The sequence below is a fragment of the Schistocerca serialis genome, chromosome 3 (assembly GCF_023864345.2).
Source record: "Schistocerca serialis cubense isolate TAMUIC-IGC-003099 chromosome 3, iqSchSeri2.2, whole genome shotgun sequence".
Classification (NCBI taxonomy): domain Eukaryota; kingdom Metazoa; phylum Arthropoda; class Insecta; order Orthoptera; family Acrididae; genus Schistocerca; species Schistocerca serialis.
Window position 1 is genome coordinate 114,875,932 of NC_064640.1, and position 26,674 is coordinate 114,902,605.

Genomic DNA, 26,674 nt, shown 5'->3' on the forward strand with positions numbered 1-26,674 from the left:
ATGTGTTCAAGGTAAAGTGCTATTTCATGTATTTAATAAACCCTCTGCGTTACTTCGACGTTACTCAGCGAAAACTGAGAACTTGTTTACAAAATGGCACTTAAAACATACTATAGTTCGTATCAGCAGTTCTCAGTTCACCATCGTGAAATAATCGTCCAATTTTGTCTGTTTTTGTTCCTCATTCACTTTTTTCCTGATTATAGTCACCATTTACCGGTGAGTCAGAACATCGTATTTGTCAAACGACTTCGTTCTGCATTTTCTGACAGCAAATCAACAAATGTCAGTGCTCCGACGTGCGCAATAACCAGTTCTTCTACCGCTCATTTTGTTCACTATATCCACCTCACTTAGCTGCTCAAACACCAGTACACAGGTATCGTCATTTAACTACTTGTGGATATTTTCACCATCTACGTCTTCACAAAAGGAAATCTTCACTATAAATAACAGTATTCATTCCAATTATAACATAATACTTCCAGCTCGTTTTTAGATGTTTTTTTTTCGAAGGTTATTAAATTGTGCATGGATAATCCACAAGCTTTATGATTCGCATCCGGATAACCGGGAGCTTGCTCTACCAATACATAAAAAGGTTACAAGTTGTAGCAGTATTTCTTGATTCCATAAGCATTGCTTTCCGGGATTCCCACTTTTCTTGAACCTTTCAAAGTGAAAAATGTACACTACTGGCCATCAAAATTGATACACCACGAAGATAACGTGGTACAGACGCTAAATTTAACCGACAGGAAGAAGATGCTGTGATATGCAAATGATTAGCTTTTCAAAGCATTCACACCAGATTGGCGCCGGTGGCAACACCTACAACGTGCTGACATGAGGAAAGTTTCCAACCGATTTCTCATACACAAACAGCAGTTGACCGGCGTTGCCTGTTGAAACGTTGTTGTAATACCTCGTGTAAGGAGGAGAAATGAGTACCATCACGTTTCCGACTTTGATAAAGGTCGGATTGTAGCCAATCGAGATTGCGGTTTATCGTATCGCGACATTGCTGCTCGCGTTGGTCGAGATCTACTGAATGTTAGCAGAGTATGGAATCGGTGGGTTCAGCAGGGTAATACGGAACGCCGTGCTGGATCCCAACGGCTTCGTATCACTAGCAGTCGAGATGACAAGCATCTTATCCGCGTGGCTGTAACGGTTCGTGCAGCCACGTCTCGATCCCTGAGTCAACAGATGGGGACGTTTGCAAGACAACAACCATCTGCACGAACAGTTCGACGACGTTTGCAGCAGCATGGACTATCAGCTCGGAGACCGTGCTGCGGGTTACCCTTGACGCTACATTACAGACAGGAGCGCTTGTGATGGTGTAGCAACGACGAACCTGGGTGCACGAATGGCCAAACGTCATTTTTTCGGATGAATCCAGGTTCTGTTTACAGCATCATGATGGTCCCATCCGTGTTTGGCGACATCGCGGTGAACGCACATTGGAAGCGTGTATTCGTCATCGCCATACTGGCGTATCACCCGGCATGATGGTACGGGGTGCCATTTGTTACACGTCTCGGTCACCTCTTGTTCGCACTGACGGCACTTTGAACAGTGGACGTTACATTTCAGATGTGTTACGACTCGTGGCTCTACCCTTCATTCGATCCCTGCGAAACCCTACATTTCAGCAGGATAATGCACGACCTCACGTTGCAGGTCCTGTACGGGCCTTTCTGGATACAGAAAATGTTCGACTGCTGCCCTGGCCAACACATTCTCCAGATCTCTCTCCAAATGACAACGTCTGGTAAATGGTGGCCGAGCAACTGGCTCGTCACAATACGCCAGTCACTGCTCTTGATGAACTGTGGTATCGTGTTGAAGCTGCATGGGCAGCTGTACCTGTACACCCCATCCAAGCTCTGTTTGACTCAATGCCCAGGCGTATCAAGGCCGTTATTACAGCCAGAGGTGGTTGCTCTGGGTACTTATTTCTCAGGATCTATGCACCCAAACTGCGTGAAAATGTAATGTCAGTTCTAGTGTAATATATTTGTCCAATGAACACCCGATTATCATCTGCATTTCTTCTTGGTGTAATTTTAATGGCCAGTAGTGTAGTTGCTTAGCCTGGATTGAGGAAAACCTCTGAAAGTTAGGAAAACCACTTCCTTAGCTACATATGTGAGAAAACTCTGTAAACGAAAAATAATTTGAAACCTTCAACTCTGACTAATGCAGATTCCACTGTTAGTTATGTAACAGGACAATGACACGCCAATCACTGTGTAACGTCGATAGCAGGCTGTTGGAAGACAAAATAAATATGAAAGGATTAGCATAACGAGGTAAGTTAGTAGAAGAACCTCTGCATGTGGGACTTAGATTGCGGGGTCTCCAGACGCGCCCATTGCAGTAGATCTGAGACGAGGCGCTGGAGCTGAGCGTGTAGCCAGGGTCACACACCAGCGTCGCCACTGCGCCACCCATACTCAGCTGCCACGATCCACTCATCGGGTCTGGTACTACGTCGCAACCTCTCCCTGTAACAACAATACACATCCCATCAAAATTCAGAGTAGCTCATGCAAGCGGCGCTGGACAGTAGCTCACGCAGGCGGCGCTGGACAGAGCCGGAAATCATTCACTGGTTGAAAGAGGTGAGCGTTTTAGGAGCACCCGGGACAGAAGCCACATTGCACGTCAAGGAGAGGTACGTTCTGTTGTCGATTAGAGGTCGTCGTGGCATGTGCATGCACACATCCATGTTTGTATGCTCAACTGTTCACCTGATCCAACTACAGCGCAATTAATGTAGCCTCTCACAAAAGACTTATTACTGTCCCTCAGTTCAGGGCACTTTTCTTCTGCAAAGAACTTGGGGCTAATTCTGGACCATCATTACACTATACTAAAGAAACAACTGAAGTCTGTGAGAAGGTGACAGCGTCACTTCATTCGCTACAGAACTATAAAAACGTATGTCCATTATAATTATCCGGGCTGTTATGCCGTGGTCGGTTGATGAGTTCTGTGTCAATTCCTATAATCAAGTTCCATAATCAAGTTCTGTAACTTCTAACAACCCTACCACAACAAAGGTCAAACTTTAATAACGATTGTGGTGTTCAAATGGTTCAAATGGCTCTGAGCACTATGGGACTCAACTGCTGAGGTCATTAGTCCCCTAGAACTTAGAACTAGTTAAACCTAACTAACCTAAGGACATCACAAACATCCATGCCCGAGGCAGGATTCGAACCTGCGACCGTAGCGGTCTTGCGGTTCCAGACTGCAGCGCCTTTAACCGCACGGCCACTTCGGCCGGCGATTGTGGTGTTGCTCACGCTGCTAAATACTGCATTTTCGGGCAACAACAGTCATATTATGTGGCAGGTGTCATTAGAGCACAGTTAATAGTCATTTCATGCAATAATGAAAAAAACTAGGCACTCATCTTTTTGTGTTTCCCACGCTGGTCTCGTCGTAAAATCGTGGCTCAATCGTTGAAAATCTAGGTGGTTACGATTCCAAGCTCGGATGCAAAGAGGCCTAGGTTTATCCTGCTTTATTCAAAAGTTTTGTAGATGCGCTTCACAAACCATTCGTGAAGATTACACTTTTGCAGGACAATGGTGATGTAAAAGAAGCAATCAGCACTCCGAATTTAAGTTACACTTCCTTTTAATTGCAATATCACTTAAACACAAAACATCACTTCACAATACAAAACATACTTGAAAACATCTTTCTCAAAGCCACTGTTAAAGTTCACATTTTATAAGCGGACTACAATACGCGTCTTTCCAACATGACGTCCAAGACTTGACCTTCTCAAGGTCCGACTCTCTAACAAATTAACAACCAACTAACTATCGCTTACACGCCCGAAAATCAGAGTTACAAGTACGTGAAAGATCATAGTGACAAAAGAAAGAATACACATAAGAATAATATCATTGCAATATAAACATATCGATGTATCGAAAATGAAATAAAATCTGAATATTGTCTCATAAATACGTTAACTACTTTACAGAAACACAGTAGAATATTTCTGGTATCGAGAGGTTCTGGTGAGCAGCCGTAATGGTTACGTAATTCAAGTACCATTACAACCTGCAAACTTCTTTATGGAGAAATTCGAAGAACAGGCCTTAGGTACTGCCAGCAAAAACGAAATGTGTGGTTCCGATACGTGGATGACACGTTTGTGCTGTGGAGACATGGCAGGGAGGAACTAAGCCGGTTCTACGAACATCTGAATAGTATGAACTCGAGAATTCAGAATACAATGGTGGAGGTAGACGGCAAATTACATTTCCTCGATATGCTTGTTTTTAGAAACGAAAATGGTAGTTTGGGCCACTCAGTATACCGCAAACCCACGCACACGGACCGTTATTTGCACCGGGATTCGAACCACCACCCATAACAGAAGCGGGGTGTTATCAAGACGTTAGCGGACAGAGCTAGAAATATTTGTGAACCTGAGTTGCTCGACGCTGAGATGGAACATCTCCACAATGCACTAATGAAGAACGGATATTCGTCCGCCGAAATAAAACGTGCGTTGAGACAGCCACGCAGAAATCATAGTAACGTACAGGCTACTGCAAAATCTAAGGTTTTCCTGCCGTTTGTTAAAAATGTAACGGAAAGAATAGGGAGGATCTTGACGAAGCGGAATATTGCAGTAATTTACAAGCCCACCAGGAAGATACAGGAATACCTTAAGCCTTCCAAGGACGCTCGCAAACCATTGGAAAAAGCTGGAGTGTATAGGATCCCATGCAGCTGTGGAGATGTTTATTTGGGTACTACTAAAAGAACTGTTTCAAAACGTTTGGAAGAGCACAAGGGCAATTGTAGAAGAGGAGAAACGGAACGATCAGCTGTTGCGGAGCATGCTTTCCAGCCAGGTAATCACCATATTCGTTTCGAGGAGACGCAGGTACTAGCGGCCACAAGCGGGTATTACGAAAGGCTCTACAGGTAAGCAATCGAAATCGCCAAACACCCAAATAATTTCAGTCGAAAGGAGGAGGGCGTGAAATTAAATGTTATATGGCTGCCGGTGTTGAAGAAGATGTGTACCACCCGTCAACTACTGGGTGATGGCAACGGCGATCGACGGCAACGGACAGCGGCCAATTGCACTGACGTGGGAGCGCGTGGACACGGAATTTAGCGGAAGTCAGTAGCGAGTCAGTGTGTGTGTTGGACATTCTGTGGTGTCACCGCCAGACACCACACTTGCTAGGTGGTAGCCTTTAAATCGGCCGCGGTCCGTTAGTATACGTCGGACCCGCGTGTCGCCACTATCAGTGATTGCAGACCGAGCGCCGCCACACGGCAGGTCTAGAGAGACTTCCTAGCACTCGTCCCAGTTGTACAACCGACGTTGCTAGCGATGGTTCACTGACAAAATACGCTCTCATTTGCCGAGACGATAGTTAGCATAGCCTTCAGCTACGTCATTTGCTACGACCTAGCAAGGCGCCATTATCAGTTACTATTGATCTTGTGATGCATGTACCGTCAGACCGACGTTCACCATTAATGGATTAAAGTTAAGTATTCCAGCAGCTACGTCCGTTTTTCTAAATTCTAATTTCCTTGTCCTGTTCCAGACCTCACGCCAGCCTGCGTGAGCTAAAACGCGTGCCTTTCGGCTTCCTCTATTATTAAGGTGTTGGCTCTCCTGCCAACCCACAACACTCCATCGAGCTACAGACCCCCTTGAAGATATCCTCCGCAGACGGGGACGAAACGTTGGGAATTGACACAGAATTCATCAACCGACCACGGCATAACAGCCCGGATAATTATAATGGACATTACATTTCCGGCCGTGAAAGTCTACATTTTAGTATACAAAGTATTCCATTTCGAGATGGAAAGAAAACTTGTAGAGTTTCTAATACTCTTCATAGTGATCGTATTTTTCAAGGACTTTCGTATGGGAGCTCGCACTTGCTAGAATTGCCGATACGTTTGACACGTACACTATATCTACATCTAGACACCGTACGATCCATGGCGGACAGTAGGTATAAACAGCTCTAAAAAGGATAAAAAATTAGAGCCCAAAATCTAAAAGAAGACCAAAATATAACACTATTTAATAATCTAAATTCACCCACCTAATTTAATGGAGGGGTCATTTCCTTACCTGTTCCACTCGCTAACAGAGCGATGGAAAAGCGGCTGTCTATAAGCCTCTGTACGAGCCCTTATTTCCCTCATCTTATCTTTGTGGTACTTACGTGAAATGTACGTTGGCGGCAGCAGGATCGATCTACAGTCAGCCTTTAATGCCAGTTCTCCGAATTCCATCAACAATTACTCGCTAATAGAGCACCGTCATCCCTCCAGGGATTCTGGTATTAGTTCTCAACAAAGTAAAACGCTCTCCGTACCATTACGTAATACTGACACGTTCTCTAAATTATTTTCTGTACCAGAATCCTGACTCTGGAATAATCTTCCGCAAAATATGAGAGAAATTAAATTCCCTTCATAATTGAAAAGACAGCTAATAGTCCACCTTCTATCACAAAAGCTCTCTCTTCCTTATACTTTTCTGCAGATCACGCTGGTCAACGTACGCCCCCCCCCCCCCTCCCTATCTTCTCTTACAACTTTTCCCTTTCCATTGGCTACAGAGTTCTTTGTTTAGATTCTGTTCTTTCCTAACATGCTAGCAGTCATTGTCACTGTCATTTCAATCTTCTCCTCTTCGCTTACGACAACACTAAACATGGCTCCAAATGTGCTAAACTAATCTATACCTTCCTTAATGCCCTTTGTTATTATTATTATTATTGATTTCTTATTGTAGTAGTTTGTGTTAATTTATATCCAAATTCTAACCTTTTTATTCTTTCTTTATTTGTTTTGTTATCCAGTCCATTGGCTTGGATCCACTCCCCCAGGTATTTGAATCTATCAACTCTTAATTTTTCCATACTTTGTTTTCATAAACTTTTCTATTAGGACAAAAGAGTACCTAACATTGAATAAAAAAGGCGAATTAAGAGAACTAGAAAAAAGAAAGCCAAAATACTAAGAAAAATTCTAGGTTCTGAGAAAAAAATAGGTGGATTAAAAGAAGAAATGAAGACTTATACAAAAATACAGAAAATATCACAGATACAATGAGGAAGAGACGCCTAAAATTTTATGGACATTAAAAAGAATGGAAGAAACACGGATTACAAAGAAAATTTTTAATTACGTTAGGAAGCTGAAAAAAAAAACTGTAGGATGCATAGAAGCAGTAAACAACGACGCCAACAAAATAGGTGTTACAGAAGAAATAATATATAACAGGAATCACTTCAGGCTACTGATAGAAAACGCAAGCTATGAAGGAGATGAGCCAAAACCCCGACCCAAGAGAGTGTGGACAGTCGAGCAGAGACGAGCAGTTGGCGAGAAAATGAAGAGGGAAGAACGGAAGAAAAAGAAACACCATAAGTCTTAAACTGTATGCGGTCCATAGCTGGCCAAATTCATAAATTAAAAAATTATTATTATTATTATTATTATTATTATTATTATTATTATAAATGTTTTATAATATAGTTGGTGTGTGTTGGTCCTGGTTAGATTTAAGAAAGGGCCTTAAGCTCATAATATGTTTAGACTAAATAAGCCTATAAGCAAATAAGTAAATAAAATATCTTTCACAACTCTGTTTCTTTGCGTCAGGGCATTCATTGAAGATGTACGATCAGCATACTTCAAGATATAAAACAAACCGATTACCACAAAACTCACTTCAGAACTTCCACTCAAGCACGGTAAAACACACACACACACACACACACACACACACACACACACACACACAAACAAACAAACTGCGATCATTATACAGGCGTGTTTGAGGAGGAATGGTCAACTTGAGGGATACGACATTTGAACCAAAAAAGTCTGGTAAACATATGATTTTAAATGCATAAATTAAGACTTTTAAAGACTTCTTGAGCTTCGCTACTGTGAAACACGTTTCCTCTGCTGAACAAGTGCCCACAGCTCTTAAGCTATGCATTTTAGAGCCCATGTTTATTTGACATGTTTGCTTCCAATGGTCGCACCTGTCATATCCCTGAATATTAATCATTCCTCCTGGGACACTCTATATACATATTATAAACTTAAGTGCATCGCCGTATTTTTCTATTTGCTTGTTAACGCTGGGCAACGGCCTTGCCGCAGTGGATACACCGGTTCCCGTGAGATCACCGAAGTTAAGCGCTGTCGGGCGTGGCCGGCACTTGGATGGGTGACCATCCAGCCACCATGTGCTGTTGCCATTTTTCGGGGTGCACTCAGCCTCGTGATGCCAATTGAGGAGCTACTCGACCGATTGGTAGCGGCTCCGGTCAAAGAAAACCATCTAAACGACCGGGAGAGCGGTGTGCTGACCACACGCCCCTCCTATCCGCTTCCTCAACTAAGGGTGACATGGCGGTCGGATGGTCCCGATGGGCCACTTGTGGCCTGATGACGGAGTGCTTTTTTGCTAACGCTGGCCAGTCTCAGGAACTACTAGGGGGTTTTGATTCAATTTCACTTGTAGATGAGTGATTCACAAAGAAGGTTTGTGTATATCACGAACAAGCCCTCTGGCCATAGATAGCTACTACTAACCATGTGCAGCTCGGCGGGTCGCTGGTAATTGCAGGATATTTCAAAATTCCTGTTACAGGCTCCTAGGGATTGAAGAAAGAACTTAAGAGATAAAACTTTGGTAAGAAATCATGGACAGAGATGTACCATCTTGAATTTGGATATAAAATAAATTTCAAGATCGGATTACTTATAAATATCACGATACATAATGGCAGAGCTGCACAACGCATGTATCGAGAACATTTTGTCGACCGCCTCAGTCGATCGCATACCATTTTCGTCCGAGTACGACAATGGCTGCGAAAAACTGGTACGTTTTCAGCCAGGTGGATTGACTGCGGTGCTCCGTAGACGGGCACCAGGATATGTCGACATTGTGTACAAAAACATGCATCGCAAATACACCTTGAGCCACGAACAGCTGGGACGCCAAGTGGACCAGTTCCTGTAGAGCACACCGGTCAGAGCTCATTGTCTCTACTATTTGCAGATTGTGAAGTGACTGATTTGACAGTGACCCAGTCTTCAAACTTCGTCCATACTGTACATTTGTGGACAGTCCTTCCTTATCGAAACTTTATCTACTAATCCCCCTCTATAACCACTAGAAATCTGTAACAGGAATTGTGAAATATTCTGAATATGGGGTGGGCAAAACGAAACTGTACCGGAAAATCGGCATGCACCATAAGACAGGCAACTCAACTTTCATCATCTGCGTGCAGATGATGCAAGTTGGGCTGCCTATCTTAAGGCGCATGAAATACACTCCACAACAGAATTTAAGGATCACTTCTTCGAAACCCCTTAATTTTCTCCCATTGCGACGCATACGTTTGAAATTTGGCTGTTTTGTGTCTACAACGCTGCTCTGTAGTGCTGCCAAAGCCAGGCAGCCTGCGACGTCGCCATCGGGCTCGACGACGCTTCTGACATCAAGATGTCGACATCTGCGAGAGAGAGGACAGAGCTCTGAAGTACACGTGGCGTGTAAAGTGGGTTAATGATGTCACAATGGCACCGAATTTCACCAAAATTCTGTCCAACGCCACCGTGGACGTGCCAGAGGAAGTGAAGGTCGTTACAGCCTCTCTAACCAATATTTCACCGAATGTTCAAATGTGTGTGAAATCTTATGCGACTTTTACACACTACTTAACCTAAATTATCCTAAGGACAAACACACACACCCATGCCCGAGGGAGGACTCGAACCTCCGCCGGCACCAGCCGCACAGTCCATGACTGCAGCGTCCGAGACCGCTCGGCTAATCCTGCGCGGCAACATTTCACCACTTCTTAAAAACGGCTCAGTGATTGAGATCAGAATCGCGACGTCTCGTGGTTTTCATATGAGTTGTCGAGCCAAACATTTCAGACACACCACCCCTAAGACCTGACACGCAAATACCTCAGTGGATGACATATAAAGCGTCCATGAAACCACCCTTTTTCTTGGGACGTTGATTTCCACACACGTAGGCAACCGCGACTCACCTCCGATGCCAATTGTCTCCCTGCAGGTGCCTAATACTACTTCGCAGGTTTTCTTATTAAAATAACATTTCCAAAATTATCAATAAATGTGGGCAGACAGCACCGAGGGTATTGCCGAGCTGGGAGGCCTTAGAGTGTCCGTTTGCAGTTTGGTCCACACATAGGTCAATGTCACAGCCATCTGTGATCACGTCACAGCGCATGAAACGGGAGCACTGAAAAAGCCTAAGCACCTTTGCTGCTTCGGCTCACGTTCAGATTTTGTTGAATGAGTTTGAACGATCCCTACTGTTTTCACTCTGTAGAGAAGTGCAAAAACAGCGATAGCACTGCACTAGAAAGGGCCTAGATCTCGTTCAGTGTGGTTATAGCCCTGTGATGTCCATCAAGAAGGGTAAATTTGCCCAAGAGTTGTCAGCAGTGTCAAATATTGTGAAGAACACTTCCTGTTGCTCATCGCACTGCGAACTGTCGTTTTCGACCGCGAAATATGTGGGAATCACCGTCCCAAGTAAAGGATTGAGTTCATTGGCGCTCTTTATGACACCCCCTGAGGCCTTTTGGTGCCGTTGGTGCGTCTGAAATGTTTTCCTCGACCAATACTACGAAAACCGTGTGATATCAACGCTGAGCGTCGTGGTTCTGACCTCCATTGTAGAGGCATCAAAAGAAGAGTTGCAGTGTGAGTAAGAGGGGCTGTGACGACCTTCCCATCGTGTGATAGATCCACAACGGTGTTGTGCAGAATTGTGGTGAAATTTGGTTCCGATGTGATGTCTTTAATCCACTGTACACGTCACATGAATTTCTCAACTCTGGCCTTTTTTCCGCATGTGTCGAAACCTTGATGTTTGAAGCGACAGAGGTAGTCCGAGGGCGACGTCGCAGGCTGCCTCGCTTATGCAGCATTACAGAGGAAGGATGTAGCCACCTGTGAGTCATATTTTAAACTTATGCATCGCAATGTGAGACAATTATGTGGTTTCGAAAAAGTGATACTTCAATTCTGTTGCGCAGTTTATTTTCTTGCCCACTTCTTTTGTCCACCCCGTAAATATAGCTTTTCTCTTTGTACATACTCATGCATGTAGCATACCTACTGCATGAACCAGGAAATAATGACTGAAGAATCAATACGCAAATGTCCTGACCTTAAACGCACCGCATCTAAAAACATTTTACAATTAAAGTGAAAAGTGTGCGATCCCAATAAGTGAATCCAACTGAGCGTTGTGTTTCCATGGGACGTTCCATGGATTATTCTCCCACGAAAATCTCGGGTACGAAAAGATCTTTCTGGGATTCAGTTATTAACGGATACTTGGAAATACATTTGTGGAAGATCTTCTTAATCGTGATGGTAGCTTTCAACTTGGGTAAACAAAGATCCTGGGGTTTCCTTAATTTTCTCAAAAAAAGAAAAGTTAATTTAATTGATATCAATTGTGAATTTTAATTCCGTTGACCAGCAATTCGGCAGACAGCGAGCAGTATCACGAATATGTATGTACCTGCGTGCTTTAGAAGGAGCAGGATTTGACGGAGGGCGCTAAACTCGACAAAGATAGTTCGTGCAGTCATGATTTATGATCATGCGCCACCCCGACAATTTCTGGTATAAATTTAGCAGCGTGTATCAGCAATCTTCAGTGTGAGACTCACGTATTTCTCGTAGTTAGCCGACATGCCATGGCAAGATGTCGATGCCATCCGGCTGCAGTCCCTAAATCTCATGGAATATTCACTATGTTTGGAAAACATCAAGGACACAATTTTTATATGTAATTTTACACTATTTTGCGACGTATTTTCCCTCAGTATACCTCATACGGTTTAACTCGCTCTTTCAGACTTCTTACGCCATTACGAAGTATTAATGTCTCTGTGTCTCGCGTGAAAAAGGATGACATCATGTGTGCTGTGAGTGCTAATAAATGTAACTAAAACAGTCTACTGACTTAGTTACTTATGTATTTCTCCAAATAAATAAGTGACTAACGCAGTAACTTGTTTTATTTATGTCCGTAGTTCTGTATGCTGACAACGGCTATCAGCTGTTTTAACGTAATGTACCGCAATTTTTGACCATAACATTTTATTTGGGACTATACTGTCTAGTGCTGACGCATATTGCATCATTAATTTAATTTTGCACGTATAATGATGCATAACGTACACACCATGTAACAGCTGAGAACCACATCATAGGAACAGCGTCTTCTGCTACGTAAATTTACATACAAGATGTTTCAGATAAGTATTTGTGCAAGACGTTATGACATATCACATAGTTTTAAAATTTTTACCATGCTCAAGCCACTCTAATATCAATTTGAAAACAAATTCTTTGTAAATGCTGTAGTGACCCTCTAGTCAGAGTGTAATTCACAATGGTGACTTCTCTTGCTGGAGAGATAACTATGGAATAATAGTTCCATGATTAACAAGGCCATTTTCCGACAAGTTAATGTGTCCTATAACTGCACTGGTGGCTTGAAAGGAGATTGAGTGATCGAATTATCAGTTCTCTTCAATGTAACTGCTTGGTCCTTTTTATCTTAAATACAATGTAAATTGCTCTCTGGCAATCTAGAGCTAAAGAAACTGTAAAACCTTAAAGCACTTAAGGTAAAAGTTCCTTCAGAAAGGCCACCGCCGACTTCCTTCCCCTTTCCCTCGGTGTCGATCGGACATTAAATTTCAAGCTTCCTTCTTTCTCCTTCAGGCACTCAACCTTTATCCTCGACATCGAGGTCACTGCATACAGGAACACCAACGATATTACGTTTCCTGGCCTTGGCTCGTAAAACATCGAAATCAGTACCCTCCTTTTTCAGGCATTAATCTGATAATCCGAGACACTTCCATGAGCAAAATGCATCATGAGAGCTTACCTCTTTTCCCACGGAAATAACAGTTCCACACCTTTACGTAACTTTTTTTGACGACGCGAAGTTGGAGCTCCATAATTACACAGGACAGAGTGCACCGAATGTACAGAATCGACACGGAGCGCTTAATTAACAAGGTGATGGGGAGCCACTGCTAAAATGGTGCGGACAACCTAGTAAATAATGAAGAAACGTCTAAACATTATTAGCTACCCTTTAAGCCGGTTTCCGGACTCCTAGAAGGAAGAAAGGAAGGAAGGATGGAAGGAAGGAAGGAAGATTGGGATGGTGCCAAGGATGGAGAAGCAAATCAGCCATCTCCTTTTAGAGGAACCATCCTGGGAACTGCCTGGAGCGATTTAGGGAAATCACGGAAAACCTAAATCTGACTGGCCGGACGCAGGTTTGAACTACCGTTCTCCCGAATGCGAGTCCTGTGTGATATTCACTGTGCGGATTCGTATTTCTTTTTTTATATCTCCGCCAAGCGGCTGCGTAGCAGTGGAGACATTTGAACATCCACCATACAGTGGCACTGACATCCGGAGATAATGTTAGTGAAGAGGGGCTCACCCGTCACCTGTCGCACTGGTACGGACAGCCACAAGTGACTTCCGATGGGCGAAGTCTCCTCCCCGCTAATCCCTGTAAATTTGGCAGCATTGCAATCAGCGAGCTTCAGTAACGCAAACACCAAGAACCTGCCCCACAATCAGCACCGGCGGCTTACAGTCAGTTGATCAGACCAGCTGCATGGGCAACAGTATAGCAGAAAAACAGAGCTTTTTATTTCCTAGAAGAGAAGAAATATCAAGAGAAAAGAGCTTCTACGAAGGACAGCGTTACGTAAAGTTCATGAAAAGACAAACGTGCAGACTGAAGGAGCAACGCAACAGTGTTATGCTTTCACTGTAATTTGGATGAGAGACAGATTCAGTAAAGGAGCTCGCAGCGCAGCCGAAAATATCCCTTCGGCTCCCAGATGAGTACACTGGTATAAAAGACGAGCATGTTATTCACTTTACTCTGTATAGAATAGATACACATGCTAGCGGTAGAATTCATATTTTTTTCGAGTATATACTGGGCAACTCAAAATGAACACAGGAGTTTCAAAACGGCTGTAGCTATTTAATGAATAGCGATACAGAAATGGCCGTCCGGAGTGGCCGTGCGGTTCTGGGCGCTACAGTCTGGAGCCGAGCGACCGCTACTGTCGGAGGCTCGAATCCTGTCTCGGGCATGGATGTGTGTGATGTCCTTAGGTTAGTTAGGTTTAATTAGTTCTAAGTTCTAGGCGACTGATGACCTCAGAAGTTAAGTCGCATAGTGCTCAGAGCCATTTGAACCATTTTTTTGATACAGAAAAAAAAAGACTTATAGAGATCACAGTGCAGAAAATATTCCGTCAGAGATAAAATCAAGCACCTTCACATTTTGTCAGCATTCGCAGATGACATAGGCACTTTCAAGAAACGTGTGTCAGCAAGAAACGTTGGCTTAATCTGCCTTTCATGTGAACATAGTAAATCGAAATCGACGTAAGAAGCCACTAGGGAGCAACAAATACCACAGACAACGATTTGGCGGGTTTTTGACATGAAACAGAATATGAAACATTAGATAATTCAAACGTTACTGCATCTGAAACAGGAATACTATCACAATTGTACGAAATACGCTACAGCAGTGGTGAAGCCGTGGAGAAAGAAACATTTGCTGCACGTCTCAGTTTTAGTGATGAAGCAACTTTATCACTAAGTGGTAAGGTTAATCGACGCAACACTTGAATGTGGCGTGTGGTGTCACCGCCAGACACCACACTTGCTAGGTGGTAGCCTTTAAATCGGCCGCGGTCCGTTAGTATACGTCGGACCCGCGTGTCACCACTATCAGTGATTGCAGACCGAGCGCCGCCACACGGCAGGTCTAGAGAGACTTCCTAGCACTCGTCCCAGTTGTACAACCGACTTTGCTAGCGATGGTTCACTGGCAAAATACGCTCTCATTTGCCGAGAAGATAGTTAGCATAGCCTTCAGCTACGTCATTTGCTACGACCTAGCAAGGCGCCATTACCAGTTACTATTGATACTGTGAATAATGTACCGTCAAGAGCGACGTTCACCATTAATGGATTAAAGTTAAGTATTCCACCAACTACGTCCGTTTTTCTAAATTCTAATTTCCTTGTCCTGTTCCAGACCTCACGCCAGCCTGCGTGAGCTAAAACGCGTGCCTTTCGGCCTCCTCTAGTAACCCGGTGTTGGCTCTCCTGCCAACCACAACATGGAGTACAGAAAAGCCATCGTGTGTAACTGAGAATCCGAGTGCCTCACTGAATTATTTATTTATTTATTTAGTGTATGGCAAAGCACATAATTTTATACTTCTTACAATGATACACATAAAAAATACAATAAAATATGCTATATAAGAAGTATAAAACATACAGATAGAGGGCAATACAATTAAATACAAACAAAGATTATATATGGTCAATACAGTTAAATACAAACATATAAATTATGTATAAAGTCTTTTGTGGCGTCTGTTGCCATCAGAAAATCACTGAACTTGCCACTGTCGCACTCTTGGACGATGCGGCGGATGGTCTGTCTGTTGGCTCCGCAGTCACACTTGAGAGTTGGTCTTTTTCCCCATTTGTAAAGAGTATTTGCACATCTTCTGTGATTTGTGCGTATTCTGTCAAGGAATGTCCATATTTTACGTGTTAATTCATATCCAGGCCGTCTCTCAGTGATGCAGGGGAGGGCTTGAAAATGTTCAGGGTACACCTCTTGCCATTGTTCCCTCCAGGTCTTTATTGCATTAACGTTTACACTTTGCAATTCCTTGGCTGTAATCATTGTTGGATGTCTAGACCGAAGTCTGTTTCTTTCCAGGTCAGGCATATCGCAGTGTATAGGGAGCTGGGCATTGTTCATTATCTTCCTACATTCCCGGTGAAGAGCGTTCTTCAGACGTAGGTCCGCAGGTGGTATGTCGCTCAGAATTGGCAGCCAATGTGCTGGGGTTGATCTCATGGCCACGCGGGATTAGCCGAGCGGTCTTGGGCGCTCCAGTCATGGACTGTGCGGCTGATCCCGGTGGAGGTTCGAGTCATCCCTCGGGCGTGGGTGTATGTGTTTCTCTTTAGGATAATTTAGGTTAAGTAGCGTGTAAGCTTAGGGACTGATGACCTTAGCAGTTAAGTCCCATAAGATTTAACGCACTTTATTTATTTACTTATTTATTTTTGATCTCATGGTTCCGCTGTCAATTCGCATCGTGCTATTCCGCTGCAAGTCGATTTTTTATTTTTTTTTTTTATAACACTGTTCCTCCTGACCGGAGCGCAGTACTCCGCGACCGAGTAGTCCAGCCCGAGTGCCGAAGTGTGTAGCGTGTCAGCCGAGGAGTCCCAAGTAGAGCCGCACAGCCTCTGGAGAATATTATTCCTCGTATATAGTTTGGCTGTAGTATTTTCCACATGTCGTCTGTAAATGAACGCTCTGTCCAAAGTGACTCCAAGGTACTTTGGATGCTCATTAGATCGGAGCCGATTTCCCTCGAGACGACCATCAAGTTGTTTGCTTGCTAATTTATTACTGAGATGGAAACATGTAGTTTCGGTTTTTGTAGGATTTGGCTGTAATCTCGATTTACGTAAGTATGTACTTAAGGTTGTTTCCATGACCTCATAGTTCTTGTGTTGTGTTGCCAAAACCCAATCGTCTGCATACCCAAACTTCCTGGAAGATGTGGATGGCATATCCGCAATCAAGCTGAACCGTAGTGGAGCCAACACGGAACCCTGTGGTAGGCCGTTGTTCAGGGTTCTTTGTACGCTTATCTGTCCTCCTGTTACTACTTGGAATGTTCTGGCAGCAAGCATGGCACCTATAAGTCTGGTAGTTATCAGGCAAAGGATTGTTTGCATGAAATTGTACACTAGGTCGTCTCCAGACAGTGTCGTTGGCAGCAGACAGATCTATGAAGACAGCTGATGTTTTTAATTTTCTTTGGTACGCAGCCTCTATGTACGTAGTTAGTGACATGACCTGGTCTGTACAGCTGCGTGCGGGGCGGAACCCGGCTTGCTCCAAGGGAACTTACTCCAGAATTTTGGTGTCACTGCTGTTATAGACAAGTCTTTCCAGTAATTTATAGACAGAGCTCAATAATGCGACTGGGCGGTAGCTCCTTGGTTCGGTACTCGGCTTCCCTGACTTTAGGAGAGCAACGATTTTTGATCGTTTCACTTAATGAGGGAATATGCCATGTGTTAAAATATCTGTAAAGAATTCTGTTAAGCATCTTTTCGCATATTTCCCGCAGCTCAGAAGAAACTCCGGATGGACTCAATCAAATCCAGGTGCTTTTCCCAGTTTTACGTCTTTAAGTGCGCTCGTTATGTCTTCTGCCGAGAATGGACGGGAAAATTCCGTTTGGTCATCACAGAGAGATTTTAATGTTGTGAGCTCACACTTAATCTGAGATGTGTGAGCTCTGTCTCGCGGAGTTTTAGAGGTTGATATTATATGGGAGGCAATCTTGTTTAAATGTATCGGTGTTTCTTTGTGGACGGTCTTATTGCCATCATTTAGTTTTCTTAAAAGGGACCATGGCTTTCTACTAAACGTTTTGAAGTCTAGTTCTTGACCGGTTTCCATCCATCGTTCTCGTTGAGCCGCATCAAGATTGTGTAGTAGGTCGTCAGCCATTTCCTGGTCGTTGCTCTTGAGGAATGCCTGGTATTGATTTTCACATTAATTGTTCCATCCTGGGATGTATTGTTTACGTTATCCTCTAGGTATTGCCTTTTTTTGCGGAGCTTATAACCGCTCCAATAATTCACTTGTAGTTCTTTAGGAGGTATCTATCCCAGGCGCACATGCAGGTTGTTAGAAAAAAAATTCCCAGTTGCCTTCTGGAAATTCCACCGCGGGTGAGGAAAGGAAGTAACCAGGGGAATAGTTACTCCAATCTCTATGAGAGCGGGTCGATGTTGGCTGTGTGGGAAGTCTGGTAAAATATCGCAGGAGATTCTCAGCGGTATGTTTTCCTTGTCTGTGGTCACGAAACATAGGTCCGAGTTATATCCTCCTCTCCATGCTGCCGAATAGAATGAATCTCTATCCTTTGCGTCAAATACGAAGTACGTATTGTTTTCATCCGCCCAGTTTGCAAGTGCCTCACCACTGTCGTCGTTCACTTTGTATTTCCATTGGGTGTGATGACTGTTGTGATTGCCTACATAGACAGATGGATGTTGCGGTAGTGGTAGGAGTAGTGGAGGCCATGAGACTGCAGGAGGCTTATATTTGTTACTTATGGTATATCCTTCGATTTGAATATTCCCTTCGTGTATGTTGTTGTTGGTAGATGTTGAATGCAATTGAACATTTTCGATATTGGATCTGATATAAGTTGCCACACCATAAGCGTGGTGGTATGTGGCACCAGCTAAGTCATAGCCGTATATTTTATCTCTTTTTCTTGGTTGTTCCTCGTTCTCCGTGTGTGTTTCCTGAATGGCAGCGACTTCAATGTCATCGTTTAGAACCTTTTGCAGGACATCACACTTTGCCCTGCTTATTCCTTCTGTATTCAGCTGGTAAATCCTGAGGTAAGATGCAAGTTTTCTTGTCAGCTGCCCATTAGAATGACCAATGGGTTTCGACTGTGCCATTTCGGTTAGGGTGTGCTATGAAACAGCCAGGAGATCAATATGATTGTCCGGCTGCCAGTTAACGCTAGTTCATTTAGTTCACTGAAACTTAATGTATTTTGTGCAATGCCAGTACAAATATTGTACAGTCCATTTTCCTTCATTGAGCCAAGTTTTTTAAGACAAATTTACCTGAACGTGCTTGAGAAATAGCTGATGCCACGGTTTTACACAGATTCCACTGATTACGTCTTTTGGAGCAAAAACACGTCCGAAATATCTAATATTTTTGAGCTCAATATATATATAATACTACTTCTAATTTGAATTTAAACAAATTTAAACAAATTGAAAGTACTATTATATGTATCGTATGATGTACAGCAAAGATAATCTCTGCATGTATAGCAACTGTCAGTGACGTCTGTGCATATTTACGTAAAAAAATCCTTATGCTGACTCCATAAAGGTATACATGAGCCATATAATCGCGTATTACTACATAACTATTACGAAATATTGTCACTGACATTCTCCAGAGCACATTACGTATAACCTCTTCATTCCCGAGCAAATATTAAAAGTGCAGGAGAGCTACATTTGTGTTAATTACTTTGCTTTGATGCTGGTTAATAGTGAACAAACTCAAATTTTTTTTTGAAATCATTGTGAAGTTTTTGTAGACGGTATCATATATGATACCTCGGGACTTAACCAGGATAATTATACATGGAACTATATGTTTTCGTGTTGCTTTTTTACCAAAAGAGCAGTTATAAACATTACAAATGTTGTCCATATTTGCTGTAGATTTCAAGGTAGGTCAAGCTTCAAACTTGGTACTAAAACTTTCAACAATTTTCAGTCGTCAAATAATTTCAGATAATTTTTCAGGATGTAATGCCTATCTCTTGAAACATTATCTGCAATTAGTGGGTACCTAGTTTCCCTCTCCCAGCACATTCTTCACCGTGGTACACCTGAAAGCACTGCAACAAGACTGTCTTCCCAAAACTTGTGCATTTCATCTACAGCAGAATGAAGTAATCTTCCTGTTTTACTGACGTGCGTAATATATGTAACCTGAGACATATCCTCAGAACGTGAACCAAGAATGTATCTGGAAAAATATTCAGACGACTTCTGAGCTTCTGACAGTAATCTTAGATTGAAGGTTACTAGGAGTGTCACCTATCTGGAAACTGAGACAGGCACATCAGTTTTTTAATTAAAATATCTAGCAGAAAACAATAATTCTTTTAATAACACACTTATTTTTCTCATTTGTATGTTTCCAGATCACGTTTCTCTGCCGAATTCGAGCAAGAGGCACAGTTTCCTCTTCTGATGTACTTTCTTCACTTTTATCTCTTTTCATGAAAGAGTTCTCTTCATCCTCAGATTCATCAAACTCTATACCAGACTCATCTGGATTAACCCTTTATCGGTTCAAGCGTGGTAATCAAGTATACACACACACTTATATATAACAACACTTCTCCTGACATATACAAAGTAGGCATCGAGTTCATAGGTGATACCGAAGAGTTTAAACTTACGAACATCTCCTAATGTTAATTTGTTGTTTACTATTAACTGACGGATTTCTGTACAGTTTTGATACAGGTCTTAAGCATATAAATGCCAACGGTCTAGCCGCAGGGGAAACAACGGTTCCCGCCAGATCACTAAAGTTAAGCGATATCGGGCTTAGTTAGCACTTGGATGGGTAACTGTCCAGGTGTGCTGAGCGCCTTTGGCAAGCGGGGTGCATTCAGCCTTTGTGAAACCAAATGAGGAGTTACTTGATTGAGAAACAGTGGCTCCGGTCACGAAAGGCTGACAACGTCCAGGAGAGGGGTGTACTGACCACATGCTCCTCCATATCCACAACCAGCAACGCCTGTAGGCTGACGATGAGACGGTGGTTGGCCGATACCGTTAGGTCTTTCGACTCCTGTTCGGACGGAGTTAGTTTTGAATGTGAAAATGCATTTAAGTAGAAAAATATATGTCTCTAACTTTATTTTGCCGAGTTATGCTGCAGAGTTGCAGAGGCCGTTTTTTCAATTAGTATTGTTACCTCATGGTGCTCGGCGGAAGAACGAACAAGTGAGTGGCCGCAAAAGTTCAGCTGCGTAAGTACCCGAGAAAAAAATAAAACTTGGAGGTATATATGATACCTCTTGACTGAAGAGGAATGGCTACTCAAATTACAATGAATGGAAAAATCACATAAGCATCAAACACTACAATATTCACTGTAAATTGTATACATAAGAAATACGCATCTTTTCCAGTACACATACTACTGATGATAGGCAACGTCCGAAAGTAGTTAGGTAAAATAAAAACTACCTGCAAGCAGCTGATGTCAGACAATTAATCATTTTCAAATGAGTGTGACACATAAGGGTGTGCTATGGAAACAGACAGTTCAGTAACATTTAAAATCGATTACGATAGTGTAATAAGTTATAGCCACATATATGTGGTAAAATTGCGCAGCTAAGGGCATGTTGATTTTTGTAGCGAACGGCAGTTGTCATACATTAAAGAGCCAAATAAACTTGTACACCTGCCTAATATCGCGTAGGGCCCCCGCGAGCTCGCAGAAGTGCCACAGCAAGACGTGACATGGACTCGACTAATGTTTGAAGTAGTGCTGGAGGGAACTGACACCATGAATCCTGCAGGGATGTCCATGAATCCGTAAGAGTACGACGGGTGGAGATCTTTCCTGAACAGCACTTTGCAAGAATACTATTAGAATACGCATGTCTATACCAGTTTCTTTGGGGCTTCAGTGTATAAAGGAGTCAACCACAGACATAAGAAACAGTTGACCAGTCCAAAAAAGGATCCATTTCTGTAGACATTACAAAACGACAATATTTTAGATCTTAATCCGATTCAAAATAACCAGTATTGCGAAAACTATCTGATCATAAGTGTTCGGACGCCCTAATGTACTGCAGAATTTGCCACTAACTTTCGCGAGAGGCTCAAACACTAACAGCAGAATGGGTCAGGCAGGAGAGCTCAGTGACTTCGGACGTGGACTAGTCACTGGATATCACCTGTATAACAAATCCATCAGGGACGTCTCAACCCTCATAAAGATGCCCAGTTCGAGTGTTGGTGGTGTGACTGTAAAGTAAAAATGAGAAGGAAAAATCATAGCTAAACGAAGAACAAGGCGATCTCGTGTATTGACGGACAGGGATCGCGACCATTGCGGAGTGTGGTTATAAAAAATTGCATGAAATCAGCGAAAGGAATCACACGTGATGTCCAAAATGCTACCAGCAGTCAAGCTAGCAAAATTATTGTGCTTGGAGAGTTAAAAAGAATGGGGTACAGCAGTCGAGCAGCGTCTCATAAGCCACACATTTCTGTAGTCAGCATTTAGCGAGGCTTGAGGTAGAGTAAAGAGCGAAGCCATTGGCCTGTCAATAACTGGAAACGAGTGAATCGGAGTGATGTACCACGCTGCACCCTCTGGCAATCCGATGGAAGAGTGGGGTTTGGCGAACGACTGGAGAACATTACCTGCCAGCATTTGTGGTGCCAGCAGTGAAATACACTCCTGGAAATTGAAATAAGAACACCGTGAATTCATTGTCCCAGGAAGAGGAAACTTTATTGACACATTCCTGGGGTCAGATACATCACATGATCACACTGACAGAACCACAGGCACATAGACACAGTCAATAGAGCATGCACAATGTCGGCACTAGTACAGTGTATATCCACCTTTCGCAGCAATGCAGGCTGCTATTCTCCCATGGAGACGATCGTAGAGATGCTGGATGTAGTCCTGTGGAACGGCTTGCCATGCCATTTCCACCTGGCGCCTCAGTTGGACCAGCGTTCGTGCTGGACGTGCAGACCGCGTGAGACGACGCTTCATCCAGTCCCAAACATGCTCAATGGGGGACAGATCCGGAGATCTTGCTGGCCAGGGTAGTTGACTTACACCTTCTAGAGCACGTTGGGTGGCACGGGATACATGCGGACGTGCATTGTCCTGTTGGAACAGCAAGTTCCCTTGCCGGTATAGGAATGGTAGAACGATGGGTTCGATGACGGTTTGGATGTACCGTGCACTATTCAGTGTCCCCTCGACGATCACCAGTGGTGTACGGCCAGTGTAGGAGATCGCTCCCCACACCATGATGCCGGGTGTTTGCCCTGTGTGCCTCGGTCGTATGCAGTCCTGATTGTGGCGCTCACCTGCACGGCGCCAAACACGCATACGACCATCATTGGCACCAAGGCAGAAGCGACTCTCATCGCTGAAGACGATACGTCTCCATTCGTCCCTCCATTCACGCCTGTCGCGACACCACTGGAGGCGGGCTGCACGATGTTGGGGCGTGAGCGGAAGACGGCCTAACGGTGTGCGGGACCGTAGCCCAGCTTCATGGAGACGGTTGAGAATGGTCCTCGCCGATACCCCAGGAGCAACAGTGTCCCTAATTTGCTGGGAAGTGGCGGTGTGGTCCCCTACGGCACTGCGTAGGATCCTACGGTCTTGGCGTGCATCCGTGCGTCACTGCGGTCCGGTCCCAGGTCGACGGGCACGTGCACCTTCCGCCGACCACTGGCGACAACATCGATGTACTGTGGAGACCTCACGCCCCACGTGTTGAGCAATTCGGCGGTACGTCCACCCGGCCTCCCGCATGCCCACTATACGCCCTCGCTCAAAGTCCGTCAACTGCACATACGGTTCACGTCCACGCTGTCGCGGCATGCTACCAGTGTTAAAGACTGCGATGGAGCTCCGTATGCCACGGCAAACTGGCTGACACTGACGGCGGCGGTGCACAAATGCTGCGCAGCTAGCGCCATTCGACGGCCAACACCGCGGTTCCTGGTGTGTCCGCTGTGCCGTGCGTGTGATCATTGCTTGTACAGCCCTCTCGCAGTGTCCGGAGCAAGTATGGTGGGTCTGACACACCGGTGTCAATGTGTTCTTTTTTCCATTTCCAGGAGTGTATGAAGGGGGTGGTGTTACTGTATGGGGTGATTAGGATGTCTGTTTATTGAGCGTAAGAAAAGGCGTAATGTCGAAGAATAAGAACATATCTTACAGCATTGTGAACTGCGTGCAGTGGAGGAACAGTTGGGAGACGATGATAGTATCGGCATTACAGTACCCCCTGTCATTAAGCAGCACTGTGAGGCAATAGTTTGTGGACGGTAACACTCCTGAACTGGAACGGCTTGCCCAGAGACCTGACCTGAACCCAACGGAACACCATTTGGGATGAGTGAGAACGTCGATTTCGGCCCAGTCCCCAACCTCCAACACCAGCACTTTCTCTGGATTCCGCTTTTGAGGAAGAATGGGATGCTATTGCTCCACAGACAACTCATTGAAAGTGTCCCCTGCAGAGTTCAAGCAGTCATTAAGACGAAGGTTGGAGAGGCGCCATATTAATATTCACCAATAGCTGTCCGGATACTTTTGATCAAATGGTTCAAATGGCTCTGAGCACTGTGGGACTTAATATCTGAGGTCATCAGTCCCCTAGAACTTAGAACTACTTAAACCTAACTAACCTAAGGACATCACACACATCCATGCCCGAGGCAGGATTCGAACCTGTGACAGTAGCGGTCCCGCGGTGCCAGACAGAAGCGCCTAGAACCGTTCGGCCACAACGGCCGGCGGATACTTTTGATCAGATAGTGTAATTCAACCGACATCTCGTCAGCGAATCCTCATGAGAAAGTTGTAGTTTACTTGTCTCCAGCACTTCTGTTGTCAGTCACTCTGCATCACAACTGCCCTTTATCTTAGGACTAATGTTGTCATGTGTCTCTTTTTTAGCAACAAATGTTCTCACTCCATTAAGAAATGCCAGAATGCTACAATAAATCACCTCAGTTCGATTATAAGAAGTTACATTTGCTATGCAAGAATTAGAAGAAGAACTTTTTAAACATAGCAGAATTCCTGATAATCCTAACGGATTTTAGTTACTGTCGCAGTTTCCATGTGCTGGAGGGAGTAATTTAAAAACCATCAAGCGCGTCCCGTTTTGTTCCGTCTATTTCGTGTTCCAGGAAAATTGCAGGAGCTTTTTTATAATACGTGCATGTGATTTCAATTATCTGTAGAATGAAAAATTTTAATTCGTTTCTCAGAGTGCGAATGTCAGTAGTGGCACAAAAGACAATCATTTAACTATAATTTTATTTTTGTTGCCTCTGTTGACAAAAATATTTCAATGCATTGTAACTAATTACGTGTCTCAATCTGAAATACGTGAAAAATAACATTAATAACTATATCTCGATACTTTGAAAACATACAATGTCTGTCATACTCTTTTCTTTGGTTTGAAAAACAGGAAATTAATATTGGTGTCGTAAACTCGAATATAACGGCTATTTCTGGAAACTATGCTGTCATAGCTATGAGTCGTTTCTTTCAGCATCACAATACAATGAACTGTATGCAGCTGACGTAAATACAATTTCTATTATCTGTTTATTGGCTTCTGTTTCGTAGCCAATCAGTACGTAACTCTAATCTTGGATTTACTTTATGACACTAAAATTACATACGTTTAACAAGTTTCTTGTGTTGGCCATTTTCACAGTAGCTGTGTATAAATTTAAGTAGTTCAAAAGAAAAATGTCTTTTGCATGTTGCGCATTAACTCTTTTTTATTTTTCTTGTGTATTCAGACGCGATTCGACTTAATTACAAGGCATCTTCAGTGGATGTCTTGAAATATTATAAAATTTTTTCGTTTACACACACATGTTAACGTTTTCACATGTAAGTTGTAGATTTAAAACAATTTATTGAGGTTTTTATAGTAAAATGGAAAAGTACTTACAGATCAGCGCCTAATTCATTATTTTCAAGCCAAAGAGCTTTCTCTCATGTGGAAAAGTAGTCGAAAGTTTGCAGTTTTCCTTTTGGCCACTGATTTCAACGCACTTTAACTGCCATTTTATTTGTGTATAGTGTCATTCATGTCTGTAAGTGTTGCCATCTTTCTCAGGTTTTGCGTTAAAAAATGGTTCAAATGTGTCTGAGTACTACTATGGGACTTAATATCTGATATCATCAGTCCCCTAGAACTTAGAACTACTTAAATCTAACTAACCTAAGGACATCACACACATCCATGCCCGAGGGATGCAGGATTCGAAACTGCGACCGTAGCGGTCGCGCGGTTCCAGACTGAAGGACCTAGAAAATTTGACAAACTTTGGCGTAAAAATCCGTGTGTCCACAACAACAGCCGGCCGTTGCGCGCGCGCGCGCGCGTGTGTGTGTGTGTTCTTCTACTAATTTTTATTTTTTTATAAATGTATGTGAAAAAATAAATAACGAAACAATAGATAAATAAGTGGGTGCGTGCGCGCGCGCGCCTGAACACACACACACACACACACACACACACACACACACACACAAACACAAACACACAATTCAAATGTTTGTGAAATCTCATGGGACTTAACTGTTAAGGTCATCAGTCCTTAAGCTTACACGCTACTTAACCTAAATTATCCTAAGGACAAACACACACACCCATGCCCGAGGGAGGACTCGAACCTCCGCCGGGATCAGCCGCACAGTACATGACTGCAGCGCCCGAGACCGCTCGGCTAATCCCGCGCGGAACAACACACTACTCTTTTGGGCTGTGTAGAAAAGTCGTTTTACGGCTGTTGTTGTGGACACACGGATTTTACGCCAAAGTTTGTCAAATTTTCTTCCAGTAATTGTTATCTCCGTCAAATAACAGTTTTCTGTACTTTTCGATATACACTCTAAGACAAAAAAAAACAAAAAAAAAATGACGTACCACGAAGGAATTATCCAAATTTGTCAGAAATCTGTAAATGTCATGTACACTTGCAGGCAAACAAATGATTAAAATTTCAGAAAAAATAGGCTAATTATTCAAGAGAAATTGAGCAAGTGAATAACGCGTTGATCCACATCAGGCCTTTATTTAAGCAG

The 26,674-nt window shown here is 43.4% G+C and overlaps 1 protein-coding gene and 1 pseudogene across 2 annotated transcripts in view; one reads left to right on the top strand and one right to left on the bottom strand.

Annotated features, from left to right (window-relative positions):
* Window positions 1-26,674, bottom strand: part of LOC126469803 (MAM and LDL-receptor class A domain-containing protein 1-like) — a 1,070,274-nt gene that overhangs the window by 409,116 nt on the left and 634,484 nt on the right. For both annotated transcript variants that reach the window (XM_050097061.1, XM_050097062.1), the window contains exon 3: window positions 2,337-2,513. In XM_050097061.1, the coding sequence (XP_049953018.1) occupies window positions 2,337-2,513 (177 nt within the window). The remainder of the gene's footprint in view (window positions 1-2,336; window positions 2,514-26,674) is intronic.
* Window positions 8,178-8,294, top strand: LOC126471990 (5S ribosomal RNA; annotated as a pseudogene).